The sequence below is a fragment of the Pezoporus occidentalis genome, unplaced genomic scaffold (assembly GCF_034315485.1).
Source record: "Pezoporus occidentalis ecotype Australia unplaced genomic scaffold, CSIRO_AGI_Poc_V1 ctg102, whole genome shotgun sequence".
Classification (NCBI taxonomy): domain Eukaryota; kingdom Metazoa; phylum Chordata; class Aves; order Psittaciformes; family Psittacidae; genus Pezoporus; species Pezoporus occidentalis.
In genome coordinates, this window is record NW_026912801.1 from 1,690,315 (window position 1) to 1,710,139 (window position 19,825).

General features: G+C 55.6%; 1 protein-coding gene across 2 annotated transcripts in view; it reads left to right on the forward strand.

Annotated features, from left to right (window-relative positions):
• MYO18B (myosin XVIIIB) overlaps nucleotides 1–19,825 on the forward strand; it is a 60,947-nt gene that overhangs the window by 32,771 nt on the left and 8,351 nt on the right. For both annotated transcript variants that reach the window (XM_062615668.1, XM_062615674.1), the window contains 8 exons: nucleotides 458–562; nucleotides 3,504–3,650; nucleotides 6,823–6,936; nucleotides 7,312–7,428; nucleotides 8,098–8,181; nucleotides 9,418–9,555; nucleotides 10,026–10,211; nucleotides 18,730–18,863. In XM_062615668.1, coding sequence (XP_062471652.1) covers nucleotides 458–562; nucleotides 3,504–3,650; nucleotides 6,823–6,936; nucleotides 7,312–7,428; nucleotides 8,098–8,181; nucleotides 9,418–9,555; nucleotides 10,026–10,211; nucleotides 18,730–18,863 — 1,025 coding nt within the window. The remainder of the gene's footprint in view (nucleotides 1–457; nucleotides 563–3,503; nucleotides 3,651–6,822; nucleotides 6,937–7,311; nucleotides 7,429–8,097; nucleotides 8,182–9,417; nucleotides 9,556–10,025; nucleotides 10,212–18,729; nucleotides 18,864–19,825) is intronic.

Below are 19,825 nucleotides of genomic sequence, written 5' to 3' on the forward strand. Positions count from 1 at the left end.
GACTATTATTTTCCAAATGAGTACATGGCAGAGGGACACCAGAGAGCAATTGATCCTTAGCAGCCTGCTTCCGTTCCCCTTCTGAGCCCTGTTTCTGAGCAGTGGCAGGGATTGGAGCCAACTCCTCTTCTGCGTGGTTCAGGGCTCTGTGCTACTGCTCCAGAGCTGCAGGGGCACCCCTCGGGGACCTCTGAGTGTGGATTAGCTTAAATAGCCCAGCACATCCCCAGCAATCCTATAGGTTCCTGGACTGCTTCCCCTTGCTCCCCTGGCCCTTGCACTGCCTGAGGGCAGCAGATGCTCCAGGGGATGTGGCCCATCCCTGGTCCCCAGCACTGGCTGCAGTGATGGGAGGTTTCAGTGTGCACCATCCTGGGGCTGCTGTGGCTGAGCCACACGGTGCCTTGGCAGGGGATGCTGGTCTCTGAGCAGGGCTGTGGTTGTCTCCCATGCACAGCTCCGGCAGCTGGAGATGCAGCTGGAACAGGAGCACGAGGAGAAGCAGATGGTGCTGCATGAGAAGCAGGACCTGGAAGGGCTCATCAGCACCTTGTGTGAGCAGGTAAGAGCACAGAGCCCACCCCAGGGGCTGCTGGTGGGGAGAAGCTCACTCTGCTCTCCTGGCTGCTAAACCCATGCCCTGGCTCAAACCCCATAACAAAAGGGGTGTGAATGCGAGTGTGTGTGTGTGGATGGGCAGCAGCTTGGCTCTTCACGCACAGCCGGCAGCGATGCCCTTCCAAACGCTGCCCATCCGAGCAGTGGCACGTGCTGCAGCACGCACTGGGTGCTGGGAGGGCTCTGGGGCTGCAGGCATCGTGCAGGACCCAGCCAGCCCCATGGAGGGGAGCTGGGGGTTCTCTAAGCTGGGGGAGTCATCTGCTTTTTGCTGGTATTTTCATGCGAGCCAAACGGCTGGAGCGGCTCCAGCTGCCCAGAAAGGCAGTTCATCCCATTCCCCTCTTTGCAGAGGAATTCTGCCCCAGCCGCATTTATTGAACAAATCCTTTTTCACTCTCTAATGTGTCTGTGGCAGTGATTGAAGTGCATGTAATGGGAAAAACACACACAGCTGCTCCCTGTTAAATTAGAAGGCGAGGGGCTGAAAGCTGCCTCATTGAGCAGCATTTATCTGGCTGGGCATCACTTAGCATCACCCAGCAGCCAGGCCCAGGGGCTGCCTCATGCACAGCTCCTGCTGAAGGAGCTCTGGAGACCAAGTGAGGTCCTGCCTGGCCCTTCCCTGGGGTCAAGGGGCTGCTGGGGCTGAGGGTGGCATCAGAGCAGTGTGCTCAGAGTCCATCTGAGTGCTGGTGCACCCCAGGGCTCCCTGGTGCTATGCCCCCATCACACTGCACCCCCCTGCACACAGCAGAGGAGGAGCCGGTTACCTGGTCATCAGGCACCGTGTCCTCCAGGCACTGGCACAAGCTGGGTTTCACCAGCTCACCAACCCTGGCACTTGCATGTGTTCATCACAAGGGATGACTCCGGGAGCGCTGGAATGCTGGGCATATTTCACATAGACACAAAATGGTCCGATGAGGCTTATCCATAACATCGGCCCTGCTCCTGGCTTATAAAATGTTGTGGGGGCTGTCAGTATAAATCTCGCTGTATAAAAGCAGGCTATGATTACAAGTGCCTCTCAGTCCAGCACGTCCCTCCTGCTCAGTGGAGGAGAACTAAGATGGATGAGGAGTGGCTCTTGAGGAAAGACACCTTCTCCTCACCAAGACTGGCCCCACTGAGCGCAGTGGACATGGCAGGGGAGAAAGGGATGGAACGGTGCAGCTAGGGAATTGCCACAGTGCTTGTGAGCAGTTATTGAATGAAATCCCAGCTTTTTAACCTAAAAAGCACCAGGCTGCAATGGTGGGAGGTGGTGGCAGCTGCCATTGATGACACAAAATCCATCAGGGTAGACCCTGAGCTACAGGGAAATGATGCTGAGCCCATCCATAGGGATGGCAGGGATAGCAGCAGCCTGCTGCGCTGTAGGCTTGCTGTAAACGCTGTGTGATTTGCAGAGGATGCTGTGCTTCAGAGCAGTTTATTAGAACAGAGGAAAGAAACTCAGCAAACTAATTAAGGAGATGGAACTGGGATGGTCTCTGGCTCCAGCACCAGAACAGGGTTACGGTGTCAGAGCCGCACGATGAATTTTAGCCACTGAACAGAAAATGGGAGAAGAGCTTTGAAACAAGAGATGTGGCAAACAGGCTCGATGGAGAAGCTCTTGTACCTCAATTGGCCTGAAATCCAGCACTGAAACCACGTCCCTGTTTATTTGCTGTCTCTCATTCTCTCATCCTCGTAACCATGGTTGCTCTCAGCTCCAGTGGGGAGTGGAAAGGGTTTTTTTCCAAGGTGCTTCCCACTTCCCTTCTTTAAAAGGCGTCAGAGTAACGTGGGGACACCACATGCCCGGGGTGAGCATCCCGATCACCCAGCAGTGGTGCTGCAGCAAGAGCAGCAGCATCAGATACATCCCTCTGCAGCTGCTGGGGGCTCCAGATGCTTTGCAGTAGAGGTGTGTAAATAACTCCTATTGGAGCTCTCCTCGCTGGCATTTGGTGTTTTCTTCCCTTTCCCCCTTGTGCTGGCTTTCCCTTGCCCTGGGCTCTGTTTTCCCCAGAGGAGCAGAGAGGGTTTTCTGGCTGTTTTTGCTTTCACACCATGACTTCCCTGTGCCAGCTCTCAGTGCAGACACTGGACACTGCCCCTCTCTGGCCCTGCTCCTTGCATCATGGGGGTGACATGCTCGGTGGTAAGAGGAGAGGGTGCTCCTGATCTCATGGCCAGGCTGTTCATTGATCCCATGGGTGGTCACAGGGCTGGCACGTTGCTGATGGACACTAGGGGAAATGCTTTCAGAAGAACAGCTTTCTGGTAGGGAAAAATGTGGTATTTTGGTGGAATCTGTTAGTTTTAGTGTTTACAAAGTTTATTTTCTCCCTTTCACCAACTATTAAATCATTTTAATAATGACATTGATAATTTAATTAAGTAAAATAAATACTATTAATTAAAAGATTAACTAGGATTTAAAGAATCAAATTAAAGATGGAAGTGGGGGGATTTAGATGAGCTCTGAGGCAGAAGCTCTTCCCTGTGAGGGTGCTGAGGCGCTGGCACAGGGTGCCCAGAGAAGCTGTGGCTGCCCCATCCCTGGCAGTGTTCAAGGCCAGGTTGGACACAGGGGCTTGGAGCAAGCTGCTGCAGTGGAAGGGGTCCCTGCCCGTGGCAGGGCTTGGAGCTGAATGGGCTTTGAGGTCCCTTCAACCCAAACCAGGCTGGGGTTCCATGGTTTGATAGATGGAAAATGGTAATATCTGCACATGGATATTTGCTACCTTCTCGCATCATCCTCAGCATTACCAACGTGTTTCCCTGTTCTCAGACTGTGTGGGGACACCTCGGCAATGGCTGGCCAGGTCCAGCGGAGGCTGCGGGGTGGGATGGGGCAGCAGCGCTCAGGACAACCCTTTCTCCCTCCCCAGATCGGCCACCGGGACTTCGATGTGGAGAAGCGGCTGCGGCGGGACCTGCGCCGGACACGGGCTCTGCTCGCTGACGTGCAGCTGCTGGTGGCAGCGCCCGCAGAGCCCAGCGCCAGCGCCCAGGACGTGGAGCGGCTGCGCAGGCAGGTGGGTGCTGCCCGCATCCCCTGCCCTGGAGCATCACCTCTCAGTGGGACCCTGCGAGAGGCATTCCCGCATCTCCTGGGTTTGAGGGTGGTGAGGGGACCCCGCGCTGCGCCAGGCCACGGTGAGAAGTGCCTCTTGCACTGGTGAGGGCCTCCTTGTGAGGAGCACTTCTCTGTCATGAAGCCAACAGTGGTTAAGTATCTTTTTGCCTCCTTCTTTTTCCCCGCATCCCTATTAATTACCTTCTGTTGAGTGTTTTCTGTTTGTGTAATAAGGAGCGGTGCCTCGTTCGGGAGGCGTTGCCATAGGGATGCTGTGAAGCAGGAGCAGGGATTGCCGTGGATTTGCTGTAGTTTAAGTGCAGACAGCCCAGGTTCACAGCCCTGTGCCACACTTTGCCCCCCACGCCAGGGATGGCCTCAGCCCTGGGGCGAGCTCAGGGTCCCATGGGACAGGAGTGGCATGGGGCTGTCCATCCACAGGCTGGCCCTGCATGTGCATCCCATTATGCCGGGACTGAGTGAACAGTGCCAGTCCTTCCAACCCACCCAGTAATTAACCTGTACTGTACATTTCCCCTGGAAACAAACTAATGGGGAAGCCTGAGCAATTCCAACAACACACATATGTAATTGGGGTAATAGTTCTGCATAAATAACATCTGTGAGCAGCAGCTGTTCCCACCTGTGCTGAGGGAGAAGGGGAAGGTGAGCTCGGCCTGGTGCAGTGTCCATGCCCATGCTCACATCTATGCCCATGCCTGTGCTACTGACCCAGCCAGCCAGGGCAGGGGATGGCGTGGCTGGGCTGGGCATGGGCAGTGGGAATGGCCATTTCTGGCACTGCTGTGCTCTCTCTTGAACATTATTGAGCTAATGGCGCAGTGCTGCACTTAGCAGCGAACCCCTCAGTACTTCCTGAATCCTGCTTTGGGGCTGGAGGTGATGCACAGCCCCTGCTTTGCTCCTCCCCACCCATGGGGCAGTGCCCTACGCTCAGTGATGGAGCTCACAGCAGTGGGCTGGAGCTGAGGGACCCTTCCACAGGCTGATCTGAGGGACCAGGCAGTGATTGCATTGCTGGAGCATGGCCATACCCTTGGTATCCAGCCCCACCTTGTTGTGGGAATACTGCCTTGTTCTCTGAGCATCCTGGTCCCTGCAGCCAGGCAGGCTCCTGCGGGACATCAGCGCTTTCTCTTCCTGTGGTGCCTTATGGCCCATGCCAGCTCCCTCCCAGCCTCTGCCCGGCTGCCTCCTGTTTTGGAAGAGAGCAGAGAGCCCAAATGTTGGGGATGCTGACATTTTACTGCACCACCGGCACCGAGGCTCTGCCTGCGTTAAAATGCCGCAGGATTCTTTATTGCGTCCTTTAAATCGAGCCCATTCCTAATGGCATTCATGACGACTCTCTCAAAAGCCCATGCATCCTCGCACCAGCCCACAAACCTCCCCAGGAGCAAGGGCTTTGCTGAAATGCTACATTCCCGTTAATCAAAATCCATATGGCTGCGAGTGTAGCATTGTTTCTTAATAAGGCTGAAGCATCCATTTTACGCAGGTATTTAACAGATGGTGCAGCACAAACTCCTGTTGTTCTGAAGTTCATACATTATGCATTTTGGGAGGGGAGGGGATTTCAGTTTATTCCTCCCAAGTGGGAAAATTCCATTACACGAAGTGAAATGGAGGCTGGGATTTAATGAGAGCTGCTGGGATGTGTTTCTCTTGGATCTGGAGTTTCAGTGTGATCGTGGCAAGGGAAATGCCATGGTTGGTGTGGATGGGGTTGATCCTGGAGGAGCCTGGCGCTGGGCCGGTGGAAAAGCCCTTGGCCACAACACCAGCAGTCGGTGTGCTTGGCACCTTTAACACCTCCCAGCAGCCATCACTTGGTTCATTTTGGTCATGCCTGAGCCTTATGCAAACCCAAGGGCTATTTCTCAGCGCCTGGAAGGAAGGGGAGCACAGCACATGGCTCTGCAGGTGTATGAATAGACCCGACCATCAGCACAGGCTGAGTCTGGGCACGGCACAGCCTTTCTGTAGCATTCAAAGTGCCAAATGCCGCCGTGCCAGAGCTTTGTCTTTCCCACAGTGAGTAGCTTCTGGCAGGCTCAAAGCTGGAGACACGAAGATGTTGGGGTTTATTTCTTCCCATCTGTTCCTTGGGTCATGCAGGGGTGACCGAAGGGCTCAGGGATGGAGGTGGTGGTCCCAGGAGGTGGAGATTTTCTCACCGAAGAGGTTAAAGATAGTGAGAAGGGGATGCAGTGCAGGAAAGGCTATCGCTGAGGCCCGGGGATGGAGACGGAAGAGGTGCCCTGCCAGGAGTATAAAAAGAGCCATTGACTTTAAGGGACTTCCATTTCCCCTGCAGATTGGGCACTGAGGAAGCAAACTACCCGCTCAACTTCGAGTAGGTCTCAATCACCCCAAACAATCGAGGGAGATGAGCCGAGGATTGCTCCTGTTGTGGTGCTTCATAATCCCCCCTGGTTTTAAAGGGCGGGAGTTAAAATCCACAAGTAAACCCGGAGAAAATAGCCTAAAAGGCTCCAACTCTCCTTCTTGGGAGCCTTTGGTTTGCTGGGAGCTGTGGTGTGCAGCGATCCCATTCCCTTGGGAGCTCTGCATCCTCTGCAGGGAAACCGGGACCGGGTGTGGGAAATGAGCAGCGAGCGGAGGGGTTTAGGCTTCTTTATGGTAAGGAAGAGAAAGAAAGGGTACCGAGAGAGAAGGAACTGGCTGTTCAGGTACAGCCGCCTCCGTCCCGGCACTGTGCGCTTGGGGGATGCTGCTGCATCTCCCAGATGTTTCGCAGCCCATTTAAGACCATTGTAAGTCTTAACGGCTGAGCTATAAAAACCGGGAGCAGAATTAGCATTTCTAAATGGGGGATTTCGTGTGTATTTGCAAATGCGATTTATGCCACGTGAAAAGCCCATTTGCGAGCTCGGAACCATGAATTGCTCTAATCAGGAATTACACGTAATTCCCATAATTTTGCAAATTAATGATCCCGGCTCTCCCTGGGCCGCGGCAGCGAGAGGTGCAATAGCAGGGGAGATGCGCTGGGGGCGAAGAGCAAAGAAGCCGGGAGGTAAGGGGAATGCGGGGATCTGAGCGTGCATTCTGCTCCTTTCACTGCTTTCTCTCCCGATCTCTCCCAGTTGGAAGAGAGCGAAGCGAGGTGCGCAGAGGCCCAGAGGACCCAGCAGGCAGCGGCGCAGCAGCTGGAGAGCTTGCACATGGAGCTGGAGACCCTGAGCAGAAGCAAGGCCCTGGTGTGTGCATGGAGATGCAGGTTTATTAAACCACCAGGCAGGGTGTTGGGGTGAGACCAGGTTGGACACAGGGGCCTGGAGCAAGCTGCTCTGGAGGAAGGTGTCCCTGCCCGTGGCAGGGGTTGGAACTGGAGGAGCTTTAGGGTCCATCCCAAACCATTCCATGATTTATTAAATCACCCACCCACCAACAGCCCCAGGGTGGTTTAATGGGTGGATGCAATGACTACAAGGGTGCAAAGGCACAGGGCGCCCTTTGCCTCTCCTGGTAAAGCACAGGGTTGGAGGCCGGTGTATCCCAGAGCATCCCATGGTCTGCGCAGTGCTGGGGTGCACTAGTGGGATGCTGAAGTGGCCCCATGGATCCTCCCGCAGGTGGATGAGCAGCTCAACCAGCTGCAGCATGAGAGAGCCGACCTCCTGAAGCGCATCGATATGGACCAGGAGGACCTGAACGAGCTCATGGCGAAGCACAAGGCTCTGATTGCCCAGGTAGGAGCTGGGACAGCATCGCAGTCCTTGGGAGGGTGCCTGGAAAACTCACAGCCTGGCTGGGGGCAGCTCCCATTGGAGCACAGCTGTGCTGTGATGAGAGGAAGGGATGGGTCATGGCTCCAGCTCCTCCCACCCATAGCTTTGATTCTTCTTTCTAGGGGTGTCTTCAGTTTCAGTGTACAATCCTACACAATCCTATAGCTTCTCCTCTGGATCCTTTTCTATTCTTTCTTTATTGATGTCTCATGCAGAGCTCAGAAAGTGCTGACAGCCAGCCTGGGGCTTTCCGGGCAATATCCCGGCTAAGGCAGGCTCTCCCAAAGGATTGTACCCTGAGGGACCCCAAGGCTCCCAGAGGAGCAGGGGGAGGATGGTGAGGCCGACAATTCACAGTCAGTGAATTGTACAGAGCCAGGAGCCTGCACCTGAAAGGACCCTGAGGACAGAAATGACCTGGACAATGTGATTTCTGTCCCCATCTGTCCAACACGGGGAAGCTGCACTGAGTCAGGACAGTGAAGCTCCTCCAGCCCAGTGCAGGAGGGGCTCTTTGGGTGGTAGGAGGTGCAGGCAGGAGCCAGCCTTCAGCCCCGAGCTCCCTGTGCTGTGGGTCCTGTGCTCCAAACCCCCACCTCTGACCCACTGCTGCGCTTCCTCCTCCCGCAGTCGGCAGCAGATATTGTTCAGATCCGGGAGCTGCAGACGCAGGTGGAGGATGTGAAGAAGGAAAAGCAGAGCCTTCAGGAGAAGGTAAAGCCTCCTCTGTAACACCCAGAGCTGAGGAGCGAGAGCCACCCGGTGTCCTCTGGTGCCTGTGCCCAGCGCAGATGCTGTGCTCTTGTCTGACATCAGACCAAGTCTCTACCCAGGGGTACAAAGCCACAAGGGGAATGGCTTTAACCTGCCAGAGGGGAGACTGAGATGAGCTCTGAGGCAGAAGCTCTTCCCTGTGAGGGTGCTGAGGCACTGGCACAGGGTGCCCAGAGAAGCTGTGGCTGCCCCATCCCTGGCAGTGCTCAAGGCCAGGTTGGACACAGGGGCTTGGAGCAAGCTGCTCCAGGGGAAGGGGTCCCTGCCCGGGGCAGGGGTTGGAGCTGGAGGAGCTTTAAGACCTCTTCCAACCCAAACCAAGCGTGATTCTATGGTTCTAATAGAGTCAGGTTCTTCTCTTCCTGCCGTGCTGTGAGTGCCCTTGAGAACAGCGTGGCCCACGGGCAGGACGGGGCCAGAGCCACTGCAGGGCTCTGCCAGCAATGGCCTGGGGCTGGAGAAAGCTTTTCCTGGCAAGGCTTCTCCCCCTTCCCTTCCCTTCCCGAGCTGCTGGTCCCATGGGATGGGGCGGACTCCGGGATGGGGCTGACCCCGGGATGGGTGCTGGTGGCTGCACCGACCCTCCCGGAGTGGATTCCATTTTAAACATGAATAATCCCATTAACTTCAGTTCTTTGCTGGAGCGGGTTAAGCCGCCCAGCATCGAGCAGGACTCACTCCCTCTGCCGCAGAGCGGGTGGTGCTTTAGAGATAGGCCAGATAAAAGAGAACAAATCCCTGTAGGTTTAGGTCAAATACAGAATCTGAACCAAGTTTTTAGCAGCATCGCTAAGGGGCAGTTTGCTTTGGAGAGCTCAGTGTAAGCTCTGAAGGAACAGCTTGGCCCAGGCAGATTTCCTCATAGGAGTAAATTGCACAGTATTAAGCCTCCTGTTCTCAAAGAGTTTGTGAGAAGAGGAAATCAAAAGAGCCCCAGACACGTGCTGTGTGGCCAGCACCAGCACACTCTTCACTCAAAACCACACGTTCCCGTCCTGCCTTTACTGTAGGTACCAGCAGGAGGAATCCTTCAGGAAGCCCAAGGCGATGCTTTTCACAATGCCCATCAGTCAGCTCAGGGGCCATGAGGACCCCGGCGTGGATGCGAGGGACGGGTGGGGATGTGGGGAGGGAGCGGGTCAGGGCAGGAGGTGCTGATGCTGCCCCTGCCCCTAGCTGCAGGCAGCGCAGGCGAGAGCAGCGCGCATGGAGCAGTGCCCGGCCGAGCGCTCCATCGTCAGCCGGCAGGAAGCCCGGATCCGGGACCTGGAGAGCCAGCTGGACTTCCAGGCCGTGCAGATGAAGCGCTTCGAGGTACCACCTCCTCACTGCTGCCGGAGGGGATGCGGAGCTCCGGGGCGGGGGTGCTGCCACCTCGCCTTTGGGAAAAGGCACTTAGGGAGGGAGAGGTTGGGTCTTTGGCCAGCTCTGCTGTGCTTTTGGACAGCCCATAGAGCTCCTGCCCCTGCCATTATCTACATGCTTCACTGTGGCATCTACTGAAAGCCAACAGTGGGACCAGGGCTATAAGCACCCGGAAGAATAGACAGTCCCTGCCTCTGGGTATGGAGCATGGGGCTGACTGCTCAGCACGACCATCACAGCACCCCTCCAACAGGCTCTGGTGCCGTCCAGGTGACAGGATGTCAGGCTCAGTTTCAATACCTCACTGCCCCCATGGATCAGCACATCTGCAGGCACCCCGGGGTCACTGGGGTCTGCACCATCGCTTGCTAACTCCTCACCTCCACCTCCCCGGCTTCACTTCACACTCTTCTCCCCAGGTGCTGGTGCTGCGCTTGCGAGACAGCATCATAAAGATGGGTGAGGAGCTGGAGAAGGCGGCGGAGTCAGAGGCACGGGAGAAGGAGAACACCAGGTACTACCAGAGGAGGATGGAGGAGATGAAGGCTGACATGGACGAGCTGGTGCAGAGGGAGCTGGAGTCCAGCCGCCGGCGCGTGGAGCTGGTAAGGGAGTGCTGCGGTGCCAGCAGCTTGAACCTGCCCCAGGGGAGACTGAGATGAGCTCTGAGGCAGAAGCTCTTCCCTGTGAGGGTGCTGAGGCGCTGGCACAGGGTGCCCAGAGAAGCTGTGGCTGCCCCATCCCTGGCAGTGCTCAAGGCCAGGTTGGACACAGGGGCTTGGAGCAAGCTGCTCCAGTGGAAGGGGTCCCTGCCCGTGGCAGCGGCTGGGGCTGGAGGAGCTTTAAGGTCCCTTCCAACACAAACCAATCTGTGACTCCCTGATTCACCTCTCTATGGCTGGGCTGGCAGCGGCCGCAGTCCCTCTGCTCTGTGTGTTGGTCCAGGAAGGAGATTTCTTTGGTTGCTCTGCTCCAAGAAATGCTGAGGAGTTGCTCAGGTCATTCCTGCACCTCCCTGTGCTGCTTTTCCTTATGTTGGGCACTACGGCAGTGGTGCTGCAAGTTCCCTGGCATGGGGGAAATGCCCTCCTGCCAGCCCCCAGTGTGCCCAAGCCTGTCGTACAGTGCATCTGTTGGGCTCCTCATGGTGTTCCAGGCTCCTTGCGGTGCTCCTGGCTTTGCCAAGCAACCCCTGGGGGCACAGTGGTTCATCTGAGGGTGCCAACAGGCAGCGAACCTGCTCTGCACACACAAAGCCCCAACTGGATCTGGAGTACAGCAGAAATAGATTCACCTTCATTTTGCAGTCCTTTGCCAGCATCTCTTTTCCTGTTGGTTGTTCCCAGTAAACAAAAGGGGAGCCGTGCTTCCAAGCAGTAATTGAAAGACATTGCATTTCTGCTGGCAGCAGAGCCACATTAGAAGCAGTTATTTTATCAATAATCTTTAATTTAACAATCAAGGAGATTTCAGCATTTATTTCACCCGATGCCGCCGGCCTTTCTGACGGGAATGGTGCTTTAGTGTGAACGATTCCACATCCCCCGCGTGCTGTGCCACGAACAGGCTTTGTCCTCGCTCTGCCAGCCTGAATCCTCAAGTGCTCACATGCAGCTCCGGCTGCCGGTCACCCTCCTGGGCACGAGACAAAGCTCCTCGCTGGGTGGGAGCCGTGCAGGCATTGATGCTCTGCAGAGCCAGGAGATGTGCCGATGCAGGGCCGCAGCATCCCACCCCGGGGCTGCATCCTGCTGCTCTCCCTGTGGGTACCACCGCACACAGCTTCAGCTGCTGTGATAAGTGTGTGCTTATTGCAGCTTTGTTGGAATGGGATGTTTTGGAACACGGATGCGCTGTTTGTTAGGATACGGGTGGCTTCTTTCAACTGCATTTTTGTGTTTGTGCAGGTATTTTTAGAAGCTTTTGGAATGCTTCCTGTGGGGATGTGAATGGCGGGTGGAGCAAGACACGGGTCTCCTTCACACGCTTCTGTTCTCACAAATGATGTTTGCAAAGAAGCCTGAAAGGGATTTTAGAGGCACCTCCCTGGAATAAGACACAAAACCCTCATAAACAGACAAACTCATAAGCAAACACAGAGGGGTCTGGGCTTATCCAGACACCCAGACATTTGGGGTTATCTGGGATCTGCTGCAGGAAGAGGGAGCCAGACCCATCACACCCCAGGTTTATCCCCATGGCTGTTTGTGGTGGATGCTCCATGAGCCCACCACGGGAGCCAGGGGTGCCTCAGCATTCCCAGGAGCACAGCAATTCCACAGACTGTGTGTGCTCTTAACAGTGCTTAAATAAAACATCTTGGGAGAGCTGTGATGGCAGAGCCCAGCCCGGCTTGTCGAGAGGCTGGCAGAGAACATCAATAGTTAATAGAAAGCCACTTCCATCTCTGCTCCTGACAAATCCCCCATCCATTATAAATTCTGCATGAATTATTCACTTAACATTACTTAAGTCATGGTCTGCACCTAACAGGGTTTTTAATTCATTTAAATACACAGCGATGACATTGTGGAGCTGTCACTCACTGTCAGGCTTTAAGAGAGGCATTGGAGGGACAAAGTCATTGTACAGATTGGGTTGGAAATGCCGTCGCGTTCCCTGGGTTCCCAGGAGCTGGTGCTGTGTATGAGGTGTTGTGTTCCCACTGCTCGTGTTCATCAGTGCTGGTGGCACTGCACAGCCCAGCCCCACCATCCCTGCACCTTCAGCCAGGCTCAGGGCAGCTGTCTTCATCCCTCCCTCATTTCAACCCAGCTTTGGGCAGCGGGGCAGCAGCCTCCTGCCATTCGCAGGCAGCAGGGAGATCCAGCATGAGGCAGGGCCAGGCACATGGCTCGGCTCTGCTCTGCTTTATGACTTTTGTGAGCATGGGTTTTGAGCACTTTGCAAGCCCGGTGCCATCGCAGCAAGGGAGGAAAGTTTCCTATCGGCGAGGGTAGGGCTTGGCCCTGCCTGTCTCTGTCTTTGCTCTGGTTGCATGTCCTGGGTTTCCTCTGTGGAGCTGTAGCTGCTCTTCCAGTAAGCTCTGGATCCCAGCCTGCAATAGCAGCTCCTCGGTCCCCTGCTGCTGTGCTGACACCCAGAGCCTGCCAGGCCAGACCCAGGCGCCTGGGCAGAGGCTGAGTCACAGCCAGAAGCAGGAGATGGATTTCCAAGTTGGAGTCAGTCCTGGGCAGCCTCAAAGCAAGCCCCGGTCTCTGCTCTCTGTGAATGTGCATCAGCTTGTGCCTGTGCTGATAGAAGCATCTCCTGGTGAAGCTGCCCACTGCAGCGCAGGGAAGGATGGAGCAGGGGCTGGGAGCAGGCATGGGGCAGGGGTGTGGAGGGTGATGAGCTGGGACCAGCCACTGGCTGGGAATTCCCTCTTGAGGCTGTTTGAGGACAGGATGGTGCTGGGTGCTGAGCATGGCTCCTGGTGTCGGTGCTCAGGAGATGATTGGATGCTCAGGAGCCAGGTTGGATGGGGCTTGGAGCAAGCTGCTCTAGTGAAAGGTGTCCCTGCCCGTGGCAGGGGCTGGAACTGGATGAGCTTTAAGGTCCCTTCAACCCAAACCATTCTGTGATGCTGGAGAGGGGTAGATGGTCCATCATGAGCACCAGGGGAGCAAGGCTGTTTGCAAGATGCCTCAGCTCAGCTCCTTCTGGTGTCCAGAGCCACCACTAAAAACCCTGGACAGGAACAGGAATGCCATGAGGACCCTGTCCTCGACCTTGCCTTTACAGGGCTGTTTCTGCAGAGCTTCTGGCAGAGCATCCTTCTCCTTACCCGTGGGTTTGCTGCAGCAGAGCGGGGAGATGTGAGCTGCTAACAAGCCAGGATGGACGCATTCCACATTTTAGACACTAATTCTTCCAGCAGGTGCCAAGAAATAACCAAAAAGCTTCAAAGAAGCTCATGTTTCTGTAAGAGGGGACCTGCAGCTGCGCTGCTCATGGCTGAACTGCCTGAAGAGCTCGGGTTTCATGGGAGGAATCAAGCGGCTGCCTGGTGTTGGGCTGGGAGCTGTGGGATGGAGCTCAGCAGCAGCAGGAGCCCCGGGGTCCCTCCTGCCCTGGAGAGTCGGGTGCTTCCCACCTTGTGTTGGGATGCCCATGGAAAAGCAGGGGCTGATCCTGCTGGGATGAAGTCCCAGTTTCAGTCTCATGCTGGAGAGGGGGTCAGACTCATTGCATCCCCTCCAGCCACCCTGCACCCCCCCGGGGCCCCGCTGTGCACCACAGGGGCTTGGTGGGCACTGTGCTAAACCCCTCTTTCTTTACGGAAGCTGGGAGGTTCATCAGTGCAATAATTAACTTTTTTTCACCGCAAACTCAAGTGCAGGTGTGAAGTTTTTTTCCACACTTTTGGTTTTCCTCGCGAAGGTGGGAACCACAGTGTAAATAACCCTTTTTTTTCCCTGGTTTTTATGCTGGCAAACCCCCTTTGTAGAGCAGCCCCGTTACCGCCTCGCACCCAGCGTGCTGCAGCACATCACAGCCTCAGCGCTCTCATCTCATTTTGGTTTTCATTTACAAGCTTTAAAGGCTTTTCCGGCGCTTTCAATGAACTTGAGAAGCGAAGCGGGAGCTGTTTGTGCCTCCCGCCGGGAATGCCGCGCTCCCAGCCGGGCAAACCCGCAGCTCCCAGCAGGCTCCCAGCCGAGCCCTCTGATGTCTCCGCATCCCTCGGCCCAGCCGCCCCCTCCCGGCTCTTCCTGGGCTGCTCTTTACGATCTAATGGCTTTGACAAAGCGGAACGACGACGAGCATCAAAGGAGCCGGTCCTCGGAGGTGATGGGGGAGCCGCAGACGTGCTAATTGCCAGTGGGGCAGGGCGTGATTCCCGGGGTGTGATCCCTTTGCCACTACAGCACTGGGGTCTTTAGGGGACCATGAGCACTTTGGCTGCCCGCACCCGTTACCGGCTCTGCCGCTCGCCCCGCCTCAGCGCCTGGATTTTGTCACGTCAAACTTCCCGAGAAGCCGGCAGTTAATTGCTTAATTAAACGTAATGACGATTGATGAAGGGTGCAGGTGCACTGCAGTGACTCCAAGAGGCGCAATCCAAGCGGGACTAATTAGATCCCACTTCACTCGAGGTGGAGGGGAGCTGTTGGGGTTGTGTTGTGACAGCGGAGCTGCAAACAGCAATAAAAGGCGGCTGCTCTGCGGTGCCTGCCCTGGCATCCTTCACAGCCCCCCAGGTTGTCTCACTGCTGCTTTGCTTCAGCGCTTTTTAACTGATTTTCGTAGGTTCCTGAGGCAAAATCAGTTGAAAAAGAAGCTCTTGAGACAAAGAGGGTTGAGAAGGTGTCCCTGCCCCCTTTCCCCCTCCCTTTTCTGCTCAGAGGAAACAAAAAGCCAGCCATGCTGGGCAGTTCATCCTGAGTGAGGATGCACATGCTCAGACCAGTTACTGTATTAACAGGGAAATGCTTCTGGCATTTACATTTAGATTGAAACGGGTGTCAAAGATGTCTGGTAGCTCCTGGGATAACAGTGCCTGATGCTGCAACAATTCTTGTCAGTTTGTATTATAAAGATAGGGTTGGTTTTTTTTTGCATTTGAGATGTAATTACATTGACATAATTATTGTCTTCCTTTAGACAATTGTATGGTGCAGAGTCAAACATAAAGTATCTGTGCACGAGAGCTGGGATGGAGCATTGAGACAGGAGGGATGTGGGGTTTGCAGCCTGCTCCCCACCACAGCACTGCCACCATGAGCACAGCATGATGGACGTGGCTGCTCTGTGGCTCCGTACACACGAGCCTTTCTCTTTTGCACTGATTTGAGCCCAAAATGCTGAGCAGCACATTTACTCAGAGCATTTCCCCTTGCTCTGCCTCTGGCCAAGCTCTGGCTCTGCCCTCCTCCTCCTTCTCCTCTTCCTCTCTGGCTGCAGCATCCTCTGGAGCCCATACTGAAAGGCAGGGCACAGAAATCGAGCAGTATCACTTCTCTTTCCCCCATCTTCTTGCTGCAGATTTGTATCACCAGAGTTCACTTTACAGCAGTGCCCCAAGAGCTGAAATTCCCTTTCTGAGCAGGCTCATGCAAGTCTGGCAGGGACCGATCCCGGGTCAGCCTCTGAAGGAGGCTGGTGCCTCCCTCTGTATCCAGCCGGCCCGGGTACATGGGATGATGTACCTCTGCTAGAAGGAGTCTGGTTTGGTGGCATCGCTGTGCTTGAGCTGTATCAACTCCCATTAAGAAACTGGCATTTCCAGGCTTCCATTGATATCGTCGCTTGGGTGGCTTGTGGGCAGGGGACACCAAGGTTACCTGCAGTGCCGTGCAGCCTCCAAACTGCCCTGGTGCCCTGGGCAGCCCCTGCCATGCAGTGTGGGTGCCATGGACCATGGCGGGGAGCTGAGCTGGAGCCCTGGCTCAGCAGCATCATCCCCTCGGTGGTCCTGCTTCTTTTGCTGTGCCCATGGCTGTGATGCAGCAGGGCTGGGGGGGGGACTCCCCCCCAGGCTCTGGACGTGCTGTTTGCTGCTCTTCCAGCTGTATCCAGGGGAAGCAGGGTCAGGGTGCAGGAGGGCAGCACACTGCTGTGTCCTCCCCATCACTCACTGCCAGGTTAATGACAGCAGAAGGGAAGAAAGGAATTAAATGCAGCCACTGAACTACACTTAATTTGCGCAGTGTCCTGGAGCTGAGGAACGGGTTCAGTAGAGGCTCTTATCAGCCTGTTTGAAGGGTTGAGCTCTGTACCTGGTGGCTGGTTTACTGCCTGGTCCTGCATTATACAGACACAAAACCAACCGGAGCTCGGGGCTCTCTTCGCCTCTCTTCACCCTTTCACCGTGTCCCTCCTCCCAAGCCTGTTTGCAGGGTCAGACCCAGTGTGGGGAGCATCTCCACGTGCCTTGGAGCAGTTTCCATGATGAAGCAGGTCCTTTCCACCCCCTGCATTTGCCCAAGCCAGGAGGGAAGCAAAGGGCTGGGAGTTTCCAATGGCTTTTGACAGTGTTCTGGTTTTTACCAGTACCAGTGTGTTTGCAGACCCAGCTGATGCTGCACAGCCCAAAGCGGGCTGTTCCTTTGCGTGTTTCCATGAACTGGAATGCTCCTCCCCACGGGCCCGTGTGCCTGCTGATTCCAGGGCTCCCATTATTTACCCTGACAGGCTGCCGGCCCCGGCGCCACGGCCTGTCACAGCCTGCACTGCAAATCATCTCTCACCTTGTCACCGCCGAGATGGCAATTTTACAGCTGGCAGCTCCAATCACGGTGAATGTGCAGCCCCGTCTCCCTGTGCCGTGTGATGCTCTGGAAACGGCACCGAGAAAGGAGCTGGCAGTGCCGGGTCAGCATTCCCGGTGTGCCGCGAGCGATGCTGGCTCCATGGGCTGTGTGGGTTGTGCTGTTTGTTCAGCTCTTTCTCCTTGTAGTTTAAATTATGAATGGAGTCTCTGGTTTTTCTTAGCAGCTCTGGTGTTTCTGGAAAGGGCTTTGTTTCCAAGCAGGAATGTGAGATGTGTGAGCGGGGAGCAGCCCTGAAGGGCTTGGGAGCATCCCTGCGGTCTGTGCTTGCTCCATACCTGGCAGGGATGTGGTGCTCTCACACAGCGGGTTAATGTTTAATACCAGAGCTAGTTACTTATTTAGTGCATTAGTGTTAAAGTTTAATTTACCCATGTCGCTCCATGGATGTGATGCTGTGCTCAGTCCCTATCCACTCACCACCGCAGCACTGGGCATCCCCAGCTGCAGGAACTGATGTGGAGCCGAAGCCAGCTCAATCCTGTTGCTCTCTTCAAAGATGATTTCATTACTCACCCAGGTTTTATGCTCTTTGTTGCCTGAGCCATGTATTTGCTTCCCCTTCACTGCTCTGCCTGCCTCAGGAAGGCATCACTGCTAATTATCTCTGGGAAGGCTGTTTGTACATCCCGGATGCCCTGGTGCAGCCGTGCGCCTGAAGCCGAGGTCACCCTCCCCTCCCCGGCGTTCAGTTCAGTTTCCTCAGTAATTGCTGATGGCTCCTCGTGTTCTTGCCCTCTGCCTGTGGCTTTTGGCTCGTCCCTGAGCCTTTCCCCATTGTGTGGGGTGTTGCTTGATCATGGAAGGGTTCAGCTTTGGTTGCTCCTCTTGTGAAAGCAGTGTGCATTTACAAGCTGCTGCAGGCACAGCAGGGTGCAGGGGCAGGTTGGAAGCCCTGGCAGGGCACAGGGAGCCCTAGTGCAGGGAGAGCTTTCACAGACCCCTCACTGGCCTGCTCCAGGATTTGGGGTGCTGTGTCAGGTACCAGCAGTACTGTGGTGCTGTATCAGGGTACCAGCAGTACCGTGGTGCTGTATCAGGGTATCAGCAGTGCCATGGTGCTGTATCAGGGTACCAGCAGTGCCATGGTGCTGTATCAGGGTACCAGCAGTACCATGGTGCTGTGTCGGGTACCAGCAGTGCCATGGTGCTGTATCAGGGTACCAGCACTAACATGGTGCTGTATCAGGGTACCAGCAGTACCATGGTGCTGTGTCAGGTACCAGCAGTGCCATGGTGCTGTATCAGGGTACCAGCAGTACCATGGTGCTGTGTCAGGTACCAGCAGTGCCATGGTGCTGTATCAAGGTACCAGCGCTAACATGGTGCTGTATCAGCGTACCAGCACTAACATGGTGTTGTATCAGGGTACCAGCAGTGCCGTGGTGCTGTACCAGGGTACCAGCAGTGCCGTGGTGCTGTACCAGGGTACCAGCAGTGCCGTGGTGCTGTATCAGGGTACCAGCAGTGCCGTGGTGCTGTATCAAGGTACCAGCACTAACATGGTGCTGTATCAGGGTACCAGCAGTGCTGTGGTGCTGTATCAGGTACCAGCAGTACCGTGGTGCTGTATCAGGGTACCAGCACTAACATGGTGCTGTATCAGGGTACCAGCACTAACGTGGTGTTGTATCAGGGTACCAGCAGTGCCATGGTGCTGTATCAGGGTACCAGCGGTGCCATGGTGCTGTATCAGGGTACCAGCGGTGCCATGGTGCTGTATCAGGGTACCAGCGGTACCATGGTGCTGTATCAAGGTACCAGCGGTACCATGGTGCTGTATCAGGGTACCAGCAGTGCCATGGTGCTGTATCAGGGTACCAGCACTAACATGGTGCCACCCATGCAGGAGCAGCAGCTGGCGGAGCTGGCAGCGGTGCGGCAGGCCCTGCAGGCTGACCTGGGCACTGCCATCCGCCGCATCGCACATCTGCAGGCGGCCCTGGAGGAGCGGCGGTCCAGCGACGACAGCGATGCTGAGAGGTGAGGAGAGGAGCACAGGGAGCTGTGGGGGGCTGTGGGGCAGGCTCGGGTGTGCTGTGCTGCAGAAGGATGCTGCACCACGCAGAGGCGATGCTGGGGCGGCTGTAGCTGCATCCTCGCGTGTTTGTGCTGCAGCAGCATGTGTTTATGAGCAAGGAACTTGGTGTTAATGGAAGGTTTCATGAAAAAGCATCACCCTTAAAAACATGCTGCCTGGCCCAGCTTAAAGTCAGCGGAAGGAGTGGGAGTACCCCCATTTGCAGAGCAGGCTCCAGTCGCTCACACAGCATGCTGCTGTGCATCAGCACATCCCCAGTGCTGGGTTTATTGATGATCTTGCACTTTGATCAGCTGCAGGAGCTGGGGGCTGGAGGAGCTGGTGAAGCAGCACAGAATGGGTAGAGGATTTTACTAGGAAAAAAAGAGGAGGGGGGAATTCCAGCCATTCTTCCAGGTATTATTTCCACACCTCTCAGTTTCCCCTCTGCCTCATTGCTAAAGGGAAATAGACACAGAGATACAAAACAAATAAATGTATTTTAGAAAGATAGCAGAGATGTGCTCATCACTTGAGCAGGGATTCTTTATGCGCTCCTTAAGCCAGGGCGGGGTGAGAGAGGAACCACGAGCTCAGGGATTCACCCTCCATCAAAGGAAGTGATTTCCAGCCCAGCCAGCTTGCTAACAGGGGGGTTGAGGGGCTGCCTGCAGGGACCCCCGGGGTTTTGCTGCCTGCCCTCCTCCAGCCGGGCATCCCAGAGGTGTTCTGAGTGCAGACACTGCCGCAGCAGTGATTGCTGTGCGGGGGTGCATGCACGGGGGGCCCTTTGCAGCCTGCAGTGTGGGGAGCAGGGGGAGGTCTTCAGCCATGCAGCGTTGCTGGCGCAGGCAAAACCCTGCTCTCGAGCGCTGGCATTGTTAGGCTGGGGAGGTTTCCATCTCATCAGGCTCAGTGGCTCTGG